This window comes from Peromyscus californicus, unplaced genomic scaffold (genome assembly GCF_007827085.1).
Source record: "Peromyscus californicus insignis strain IS unplaced genomic scaffold, ASM782708v3 Scaffold_8__1_contigs__length_139910024, whole genome shotgun sequence".
NCBI lineage: Eukaryota > Metazoa > Chordata > Mammalia > Rodentia > Cricetidae > Peromyscus > Peromyscus californicus.
The window spans coordinates 69,285,201-69,297,348 of record NW_026294606.1 but is presented as its reverse complement, the minus strand read 5'-3'; the positions used below and the strand labels follow the sequence as shown (position 1 = coordinate 69,297,348).

At 35.7% G+C, this 12,148-nt stretch overlaps 1 protein-coding gene across 1 annotated transcript in view; it reads right to left on the bottom strand.

Annotated features, from left to right (window-relative positions):
• The window catches only part of Malrd1 (MAM and LDL receptor class A domain containing 1), a 605,236-nt gene that overhangs the window by 201,406 nt on the left and 391,682 nt on the right, over nt 1–12,148 (bottom strand). Inside the window, exon 28 of the mRNA XM_052729219.1 lies at nt 3,880–4,063. Coding sequence (XP_052585179.1) covers nt 3,880–4,063 — 184 coding nt within the window. The remainder of the gene's footprint in view (nt 1–3,879; nt 4,064–12,148) is intronic.

Sequence of the window (12,148 nt, the reverse complement as noted above, 5' to 3'; positions counted from 1 at the left end):
GGTCCTGTGTTCATTGCATGAGTTGGCTGTTTGTAACTTGGGGCCTATGCAGGGTTGCTTGGCTCAGCCTGGGAGGAGGGCACTGGACCTGCCTGGACTGAGTCTACCAGGTTGATCTCAGTTCGAGGGGGAGGCTTTGCCCTGGAGGAGGTGGGAATGGGGGGTGGACTAGGGGGAAGGTGAGGGGGGCCGGAGGGGGGAGAACAAGGTTATCCGTGGATGATATGTAGAACTGAATTGTATTGCAAAATAAAATAAAATAAAATAAAAACATGTCCCTCTAGCATCTCTTTGCTTATTCCCATTGCTGGAAGAGTAAATTTGTACACAGCAAGCATTGATTTTGAAGGATAAAATTCTGTACACCATGGACCACAACTATCTCTACCATTATTCTGCTCTAGAAAGGTATTTACTTAAATCTGCCCATCTCAAGACATCCCTAAATGTCTTCATGGTTGATTTCTAATTTTATTTAGGCTTTGTCCAACTGCAACCTTCTAATTGAGTGTTTCTTACTACTTTTGTCAGGGTAGTAATTCTTTATCACTTTTTTATGTCATTTACGACACCTGTCGTCACTGAATGGCACAACACTGGATGTTACTTTAAGTACTTCAATCTGCCACCAGAATAAAAATCCTTGAAAAAAGGAATTTTGTCAATTCTTAGTTTTCATACTTTATCAAAATTTGTACAAATTGTCTCTGTAGATACATTTTCATTTGTTCTTCCACTCATCCACCTCCCACTTATAAACCTCACTTTGTTTATCCTCATATTATAAAGTCATAAACTCTGTAGCTGGTCATTACTAAAAGTAAAAGTCATTTCTAATTATTTTAATGGGGTGAGATATTTACTTTTTTCACTGGGTATCATTTTTCCTCTACTCTAATATTTATTTTAAAATAATGCAGCACTCATACATTGAGCAGAAACAGAACTTACTACTTAAATAGAATATAGAAATTATGTTTTAACATCAAATTCTACTGGGTTCTGTATATAGATGTATTTATTTGTGAAGCTTATACACAGCAATCACTGCTTTATGATCTCCCAATTTCAGGATTAATCAAGGATGATGCGGGGTGATCAGCATGACACCTGTTTTCACTTCAAATCTGTTGCTTTTCCAGAAATAGTCAGGAAATATTTTCTATTCCCTAAATATTCTCTTTCCTTTTTCCTGAACTGGAAACTGGGAATGACTCACTTAGATTTTTATATTTTCTGAAGAAAATGGAATAATTTATAGAACTATTGGATGTTTACCCTGAGAACCTAGGTTAATTGGTATCTTGGAGGCAGATTACAGAAAGGTCCCAAAAATGGGCTATCCAGGGACAACACACTGGGAATGTATGTGTGTATGTGTGTGTGTGTGTGTGTGTGTGTGTGTGTGTGTGTGTGTGTGTGTGCGTGTGTATCTGTGTGTGTGCATGTGCATGCGTGTGTGTGTGTGTGTGTGTGTGTGTGTGTGTGTGTGTGTGTGTGTGTGTGTGTTGGGGGGTGGTAAGAATCAAGAATGATGCAATAAAATGGGAAATTTAAAAATCCGGTTGCCGAACACTAAGTGACATACATTTAACCCTGCTATGAGGAGATACGTACTGAGTCTTGCAGAACTTTCTTCAGCCTCAGTAATCATGAGATATTTGCTAAGCATGTGGAAATTGGTGTTTTGAGGAGAATCAGACTGTGAGTGTTGATATAGTATTTTTACTACTATGACAATTCATAGCCTTTTCCTGTTGTTTGTATACATTTTTAAACTAACAACTATTAAGACATCAAATATGCCTTATACGATTTATTGAGAATTAGTAACTGAATCCTCATGTGCACACTATGAGATAGGAACATCATCATTGGTAATTTGTAGGCAACAAAACTAAGGCAAAAAAAATTATGTCACTTGCTTTTAGTTAAGAAACAGAGCAAGTGAGTGCCCAGGGGTCTTGTTGTAGAACTGGGTACAAATGCTATTTAGCATTAATAGTATGGTCTGTATCAGGTGAATGGTTACAATGAGGAAATGGTTGTACCTAAATGGGCATCCCTATAAATTATGAACTTTTATAACTATAAAGATGGACATTTCTTTCTTTTTCATTATATATTCGTTTCCTTTTTCCTTTATTATTGAATGGGTGTTGGACTCTGTAAGATTTGTATATGGGTCTTTTTAAAGCAACTAAAAAAATGGGGCTATGATATCATTCTCTTTTGCTATGTGCAAGCATTTGCTTCTATATTAACTTGTCCAAAAAGACACATATTTCATGTTGTAAGCTAAAACAAACTCTATAAAAGGGCCATTCTTGGGCTTATTTTTAAAAAAATGAATTTGATCCCTAATCAATGTATTGCTAGGGAATTTACTGAGAAATTATTTAATAAAGCACAATTAAAAAATACCTTCTCTTTTTTATTATTATTATTACTATTACTATTATTATTATTATTGTGCATAAGTGTACTTTTATTTATTGAAGCATCAGCTCCTAAACATCTCCAAGTCCTATCAGGCAAGTCTTAGAAATCCAGAGCTATATGGGCCAAAGGTCATAAGGGATTCATGAAGAAACCTCACTTCATGTACATGTGTCAGGCAACTGAGGAACACCTGTCTTTTCTAGAAATAATGGGGAGCAGGACAAAGTTTCAAAACGTTTGTTTCTAATGAACCAGAGTACTTTGAAGCAGCACTGCTCATAAAGTGGACAGATAGCATCACTCATGCCAAAGTTGCATTTTTGAACTCCCTTGGTGAAATGATATTTTAATATTAGAGCAACAGAAAAATTAATTCACATAAGGATTAGTTCTTCTTTCCCAGAGGCTTGCTTTTAAGTGGGTCGGAGCAGAAAACCACAGGAGTGTCTTTCATTGGCAGTATGTATTACACAGGACTATTTTGGAAATTAAATCAAAGAATTCCTCTTAAAGAATTTTGCAAACTAAAATGGTACAAACTTATCTATAATTATTTTGACATTTACTAGATAGTTCTGTAAAGAAAATCTGTAGCTAGACTTCACACTTAGAAGTGTCAGAAAAGATTGCAAAATTATTTCACATTGTTGTCTGAATGTAAGTCTAGTCTTGGAGCAGCATTTTAAAATCTCCTAAGCATAGCTCCCAATTCAGATTCTGCTTGATGTGGACTTAAATTTATTTCTCATGCATGCACTAGCAACCAGTTTCCAGTCTGTTTTCTTTTTGGCTTATTTTTTGTTACTGTAAGGTAAAGATATGAATATAAATCTCAGACTTTACATTTTATACTGTATTGAAAACAAATTTAAGAGGAAAAACTTCTGCATGATAGAAAAGTCATAATATGGAAGTGGAGTTATTTTGCAATTGAACAATGAGAAAGTATTGGAACTTTTAAACTGTTTTAATCCTGTTCAAATTCACTGTTGAGGTCCTAACTTCCAATGATGTTATTAGAAGGTAGAATATTTGAGGATGTGAGTGGGTCATGAGGAATTAATATACAAACATAGCCTTAAAGAGTGAATTTTTCCTTCTGCCATCTGACTCAGCAGACAGGTGCTGTCTCCAAACCTCCCATGAACTGGAATAATGGTTTCAGTTTCTGGCATCTAGACCAACGTACAGTAAGTTTCTGTCTTTCTTAGACATAAAGTTTATGACACAAGTTGTTATAGTAACCCAAATGGTTATGGACTGATATTACTTTTTAATAGGTATTTTAAAGTTTACAGTTATTAAGCTGCACTTTTCAATTGGTTTATTATACAGACAAAATTCATAGAATGAGAACATTTTATAAACATATAGCAAAGATTCAAACAGTCACAATCTAAGTGTGGTTTTGGATAGGAGGGCTACCAAGAGACTCACCAGTTGTGCAGTTCTCGAATTCAATATCATCAATTGCAGCTCCACCTCCTAGATCCTTTGTTCTGATGCCTTGAAATATGACCTCAAAATTTCTTAATTTTCCCAGCAGGATGGTGGCCTTTTGCCAGTGATCATCAGGGTCTGGCTTGCTTTGTTGCCATACTTCTGACAGTCCTTTGTCTGTCTGAAATTAAAGAGGTTCACATTAGTGGGATCACTAAAGCACTTAATAATAAGAAATATTGCATGGTACAGGAGCTCTTAACCAATGAAATTTCCAGTGATCTGCCCCACCCCATAGGAGAGCTGGTCCAGAACCTTCACAGCCCTGACATAAGGGACCCTAGTGGGAAAGCTTGTCCCACCACCTTACCACACCCTGAGAGAGCTGGCTCCACCCCTCAGCTGAGAGGAGCTGTCCCAGGGGCCTGGACTGATCAACTCAGAGGCCACTCTCAGCTGCCACCCAGGCACACATCCAAGACTTGGAGCAGGCAAACCCCAATATCTACCCCATCTACGACCTGCTGGAGTGTGTGAAGGGACTGATCCTGCAAAACCATAGCCACAAGACCGCCATGACTGGGGACAACAGGATATCCGAGAGGAGTTTCAGTGAAGGTCCAGTTTTGATGATATACCAAAGCCAGAGGCCTTGAACCTTACAAACAACTCATTACACAATGAACATTTGCAAGTCAAGCTGTGTGGGCAAAAGAGTCTACTGCAGGATACAGAGCAGCTCCCAACACCTCTAAAATGAAGAAGCGATGGAGAGGTGGGAAAGACGGAGGAGCACATTGTTTTCCTTTTTTTAAAAAAAAAAATTATTGTTTATTTTTATTCTTGTTTAGCTTTCCTTTGTGGGGAGCACTACAAGAGGGAGGAGTGGGTACAGAGGGACTGGGAGGTGAGTGGGATTGGGATGTGAAATTCCCAAAGAATCAATAAAAAACAAAATGAAAACAAAAACAGCGGAGCTCTGCTTACATCCATGCTGTTCTTTATCTCACCAAAACAGACATGTTCACCCACCTGCACATCTTCCTAAAGCAATACTGGTGGGATTAGCAGTGAACATGCTTTTAGCATTTGCAGGGGTAGTATCATGACAGTGTACTCATGAGTTAAATCCACCTATTCTTGCATACAACCAAAATTCTTAGTATTGATAAGAATCTGAAAGAAATTACGGGATTACTGAGTTTATAGTTCTGGACACCACTTTCCTACTTTTAAAACATTGTATCTAATTATTCTGGTTACACATTCCTCCTAAAGTGCTTTGTTCACTAACACAGAGAAGGAAACAAAAGGCAAAAGGATTAATGGGAAATCAGTTATCTCTATGCATCGAGTTGAACATGGAAAGAATGTGATATGCTTCCAAGTCAGTCAGATTTCAAATATTCTATTACTACATAATCACAATATTTTTATTTTTCAAAACTATAAATATCTGTGAACCAGCTATATCAGTTTCAGGATATAATTCTTCAAACTAAAAGTTAATTTAAAAATGACATATGCCAATATTTCCTATGGTGATATTGTGTCCCCCAACATATTGTGCACCCTAATAAACTTATCTGGGGTCAGAGAACAGAACCGCCACTAGATAGACATAGAGGTCAGAAAATGGTAGCACACACACACACACCTTTAATCCTATCACTTGGGAGGCAGAGATCCATATGGATCTCTGTGAGTTCAAGGCCACACTGGAAACAGCCAGGCATGGTGCCACATACCTTTAATCCCAGGAAGTGATGGCAGGAAGTAGAAAGGTATATAAGGCGTGAGGACCAGGAACTAGGGGCTTTTAAGCTTTTAGGCTTTTAGCAGCAGTTCAGCTGAGATCTATTCATGTGAGGACTCAGAGGCTTTCCAGTTTGAGAAAACAGGATCGGCTGAAGAAGTTGGTGAGGTGAGGTTAGCTGTGGCTTGTTCTGCTTCTCTGATCTTTCACCCCAATACTCGACTCCCGTGTATTTCATTTATATTAAGACCATTTAGTAATTCATCTACAATTTCCTCAGAATAATGAAGGTTCAAGAAGTACTATAACATGCAAATATGTGAATGCTTCTAGGATTGTAACATGATCTGATATCTACCATAACCCTAATGGGCAAGTAAAAAACCAACACCTACATCAAGCCATCAGAAAAGCCAGTTGAGACTCATCTGATTTTGCTTGTGCACAGTGCTTTGTGGTGTTTTGGTTCTAGCTTTTCCTGAGAACTGGACGGAACCAACAGGATATTGGCTTCCAGGCATGCCTATGAGGAGTTACCTTGACTGTCCTAACTGAGATGGGAAGACCTGTGCTGTGGGATGTTCTGTATGTTAAATGTGTTGCTCTGATTGGTTAATAAATCAAATACTGATTGGCCAGTAGCCAGGCAGGAAGTATAGGCAGGACAAGCAGAGAAGAGAATTCTGGGAAGTGGTAGGCTGAGGCGGAGAGACGCTGCCAGCCTCCATGAGAAGATTTTAAGATACCGGTAAGCCACGAGCCATGTGGCAACTTATAAATTAATAGAAATGGGTTAATTTAAGATATAAGAACTGTTAGCAAGAAGCTTGCCACAGAAATACAGTTTGTAAGCAGTATAAGTCTCTGTGTTTACTTGGTTGAGTCTGAGCGGCTGTGGGACTGGCAGGTGAGAGAAATTAGTCCTGACTGTGGGCCAGGCAGGAAAACTCTAGCTACAAGACCTACCCACTGCTCCTTGTTTGCATCCTGGACTGTAAAAAACGAAGACACAGAGCTGCATGGGTTCGGCACACTCTGCTTGGGATTGTGAATGTAAGGAGTGGGTTCACACTCCTGTTGCCTCAACTTCCCCTGCAGGATGAACTGTATCCTTGAAATGTGAAGCAGAATAAACCTTTTCTCTCTATGCTGCTATTTTCAGGTTATTTTTTATCATAACAACAGCGGAAAAACAAGGACAGGATGATTTAAGAGATCATCATAATGGCTATTTACCAAAAGAGAAAACATTATCATCACATTGCACTTATTGTTAGGATCCAAATCACCAATACTAATTGCTGCTGTTTCATTGTTTTTCCTGGATGAAGTCATGATGAGAATTTGAGCTCAGACAGTAGTAATCAGCTGGGTGGTGGTGGCGCACACCTTTAATCCCAGCACTCGGGAGGCAGAGCTAGGTGGATCTCTGTGAGTTTGAGGCCAGCCTGGTCTACAGAGTGAGTTCCAGGAAAGGCCCAAAGCTACACAGAGAAATCCTGTCTCGAAAAAAACAAAAACAAAAAAAGAAGGTAGTAATCAAATAATGAAACAGGCGAGTATTTAATAAAATAGCATCTAGAAAATCAGGTATGATGTTCACATGAAGTTATAATGCACAGCTATGAAATATAGAACTTATTTGTATTTTAAGGATATATGGAAATTTACAAAAAGAAATGTCTGAAGAAAGGATCCAAAGGAATTATACATTTGTAATTTCTTGCTTTGGAGAATTAGGGCATGTGTCCAATGCCTCATTCTGTGGAGGCTAAATAGATACTTGATCTAATTGTTCTTTTTGTTATTTTTCTATTTATTTGTATTATATACACTTGTTCTATTTATTTGTATTAGAGGCAATAAAGAGAAGGTGAAACTATGTATCCATTGATGTAAAATTAATTTTGCAAAACAACTAGCAATTTACAGATAAAGCTTTTAATACTATTTCCTAATATATACTTATCCCCAGAGACTTGTGAAATATCTACGTTAATGGGGGTGGGATTCACACAGAAATTCCATTAGGAATTTCATATCTTTCTTATGGTTAAAGAAGTTCTTTTCAAGGTTAGTCTTTGACTCTCAGTGATGTTTTAGTGATTGAGAATCAAAAGGATGATAAATTAAATTAAAGATTAAACCGAGGAGATCTGTCTGACACTTAAGAATATCAGAGACAAGGATATTGATGAAAGCCTGTCTTAATTCATAAATTGTAACATTTTCCCAGGCATCCACTTCTGTAACTCATACAATACCCTTGAGACCTGCTAAGCCTGAAAAGAGATTTCAACAAATAACATCAAAGAAAGTCATGTGATCCCTTTAATTAATAAAATATGAATCATTTCTTAAATCTTATAATGAGGCTTCTATTAAAAATAAAAAGATTGAGAGACTTGAACAAAGTGTTCACTTTGATTTTTACAAGGATAAAAACAATAAAAGAAAATGAGAGCTAATTATGTTGAGAATCTTCCATAATGTGGTATCTATCATAAAACATCACTCTAATATATCCTAACACTTTATATAGTCTTATATAAAATCTTTGAATATAGCATCAATTTTTATTCCTATAGTTGCCTAATTTCTCCTTAATGTATATTTCTTTTTATATGCCTATCTATTCATTTCTTTATTCAGAAAGCATACAATGCTCATATATTGACAATTTCAATGTTACTTTCTTGAATCAAATGGAGAGAAGATGGAGCCTACCCTGTGGAAGTTAAGTGGTCTAATATAGAGTTCATAAAAACAAATTACTATATTGACCCCCTCTCTCACACATACATTTTTACAAGGTGGGGATGTAATAAATTCCAACTTCTTTATTTATCTACTCATTTATTAATGTCTTGATTCCAATTCTTTCTAAGGCTGTATGATAAATGTCACTGACATCCATCCTATAATTTTGCCACTAATTGGCCAGGGGCATAACAATTGTATTCGCATGGATTTTAATTCAAGATTCCTGAGGAAATAAAGAAAGAAAAGTAAATATATGTACATTAATAGGTTAAATTTCAAAAATGGGAGAAATGGTTACTCGCCATATTTTAAGCTTTTCTTAAGCTTTGAGTAGATTACCTTGTCATGTGCACTGCTCTGGAGACATCACAAGGTGTTTGCCTCCATGAGTCACTTGAATCTTCCCTCTTCATGAGGAAAGGCAATGGGAAATACTAGGAAGATAAAGCCACTTCCCATTTTAAAGTTGTGTTAATGAGAAATTAGTTCAGTAGTTCAGTCTAATATGTTTGATATAAATATACAAAGTTTCATGAGATAATTGGATACTTTATCCCAAACCATTTGAGAAATACCATTTTTTCTTCACTGACGTCTTCATCATATTTGAAAGGTTTTTCCCAGATTCTAAATCACTTGTTTAATTATCCATCAATGATATACCCATTGAGTCACTTTTTTTTTCTTCAGGAAATATTTTAGCAATGTCTTATTTCCTGCTAATAAATATTAAATTCCTTGGGTATAAACTATTAGAAGACTTGGGAAATGGAGTAATAGTAGAAGGCGGACTAACTAGGAATGTCAGGTAATAAGAAGTTACAAAGTAGTAGGATGACAGTGTCCATTTGTCATCGTTTATACAAATTAAATATGAAAAACAAATTGCTTGAATAATCCAAGATCACTGACTGGTCATTGTAGTCAAAATATTGCAAAGGGGGCAAGTTTAGCATGAAAGACAGTACTTGGACAGTAACCACTCTACCACAGTCAAACACTTCTGAAAACAAATCTTGTTTTCACTCCACCTGAGCAGAGACCCTACATTTCTGTCTACACTAGGTTGCAACAAGGTCCCCTCAAAACTTTCTTAAATGAAGGAAAACTGAGAGAATTTGTCACCAAGTTATGGTCTTGTCTTTTTTGATGTCATTTCTCTGTGGAACAGAACATTGAGAACAAACAATCACACATTCATTGCAAATAGTTATTGTATATTTTGGGGATGGGAATTGAACACAGAACCTTGACTATTTTAAACACATGTTCCTTCCATGACTTGTGTCCCTGGCCTATATAATGTTTACAATATTTGAAGAACCATTGTTCTACATCGTAAACACTCTCAAATGCAACTGCCGAGATATTAGATGGTTTAAAACTGCACTGGTAACAAAGATATTGTGATAGGCAGTAATTTGGGAATATAGGAAGGTGACTGTTTAGGTGAATTATAGTGGGTATTTTTTATGACAGGAAACTTTCCAATAAATACATTCCTATACAATACTAAGTTCCTATACAACACTAAATGCAATGGTAAACATATGACACTGAGCATCTATCAAAACCCAAGTAATACTACAGTATTAAAAAAAAAACCTTAATGTATTACTCAGGAGGTTGAATAGTCCAAATGATTTAAAATCTGACAAATTGGTCTTAATGCATGAATGATGTGTATAACAAACTCACAGACATAATGAATCTGTAAACAAAAGATTTGTAAGGAAAAGAAAAATAATTGCACATCAGCAATGTACTATAGTTAGTAAAGTGCATAAAGAGGCATGACTTAGTATGGAAAATTCATACAAAAATTTTAAAAGCATAGGTAAGAAATGGTAGGGGAAATTTCTTGCTATTTGAATGAAAGATTTTAAACAAGATAGAGGAGGAGATCTGAAGGACTTGTGAGATAATGGACCACATTTAGAGATACTGTGAACTTATTTTTATATAATATGAAGAGATAATGACACAGAAGTAATTATGTTTATATATATGTGTGTGTGTGTGTGTGTGTGTGTGTGTGTGTGAATGTATGCATAGAACTGTCTAGATTACTATACACAAAATCATATATTTTTTCTATCACTACCAGATGAGAAATCATGCAAATAAGATCAGACCATCAAGGATACCGTATCTTGGTAGGACAGAAGAGACTAGAACTGGACCAAGTGCATACCTGAATTTGATGTGTCTTATATTGCCAGAAAGTGAGAAAGTAGCAAAATAAAGACCCAAGTGGATGGGGGATGTGTCAAAGGGTTAGAAAAGCAAAGTAGAAGAGTTATAGTCTCCAAAGTATAAAAAATGAACAAAATAAATCATAAAATTGCTTTATAATGAATTTATGGTAATAACAAATATAAATAAGCTCAACAGATATAAATAAACTATACATTGAATAAATGAATGGGGGAAAGAGACAAACCTATGTTAAATAATTTTGAAAATTATCAGAGTTAGTCTGCTGATGAAGATATGGAGTTTAAATTCTCACCCTTTGGCTGTGGGTTGCTGAGAAGCTCCAGTGTAAATGATGGGGGATTGACATTATATAAAGCACTTGGCTAGTATTTCTCAAAACTGCAAAAATCACCCCAAACAAGAAAAGTTTCAGAGGAAGTTAGGAGGACATAAGTGACACAATATTTTTAAAAAATTGAGTATAAAACAGAGAAATTATATCTTAAGTATGAACTTTAAGTAAAACCTTGGATTAATAATTCTGACAAGTACAACCAGTTGGATTTTAGATGATAAAAATAAGTGAATGTGGGATAGATGGACAATTCCTGTACTATTTTTGCTGAAATTATATCAATCTAAACTTTTATAAGATAAAAAATCACTTAACAAGTTTTAATGTTTTGCTCATTTACACATATTATATAATATTTATTACTAATACATTTATGTTGAACTGATCTTATTTGTAGCTATGATCTATGAAGTCAAATCTGTAAAGCTAGGAAAGTAATAACTATTAGAACTACTAACCTTCACTCAATTTAACATAATAAACACAGAGGGAATAGTCTCTAAATATTCCAATTAAATAAAATGTATTTTGTATATCTAGTGTGTTCATAAATTCTTTTTGACTTAACCTTTTTTAAATTCATCAACTGGGAAAACATTAAATGTTTTTAAACAAGCATGATGATGACAAACAGATAATAAAATCAATGATACCCCAGGAGATTCGACACTATGCAGAAATTATGTTGAATCTAAATGACAGCAAAAAAAATTCACTTCATAAATTTGCAAACTGAATCATCTCATAGAAGCCAAGATTGATCCTTGTTCCTCAGAGGAAGACTAGACCACAACATGATTCAACTCATGTCGATGATTTTTATTAGCATGAAAATCCTCTACAGTTATGATAAAATATCTTTTAGAAATCTATGAGAATGGTTAGTATTTATAGTAAGACCTTTATTAAACAGAAAACATTCTTCAAGTCAGTTACCATGAGAACAGGGCTGGAAAGGTGGCTCGGTGTGTAACAGCAATTACTGCTCTTACAGAGAACACAGTTTGGTTCCCAGCAGCCACACAAGGCAACTCACAACCACCTGTAACTCCAGTTCCAGGGACTCTGATGCCTTCTTCTTGCCTCCATGGGTACCTGCATGTGTGTGGTGTACATACATGCATTCAGGCATACTCACATGTACACAACATAAAAATGAATAAATCTTAAACAAATGGTATCAATCAACTGAC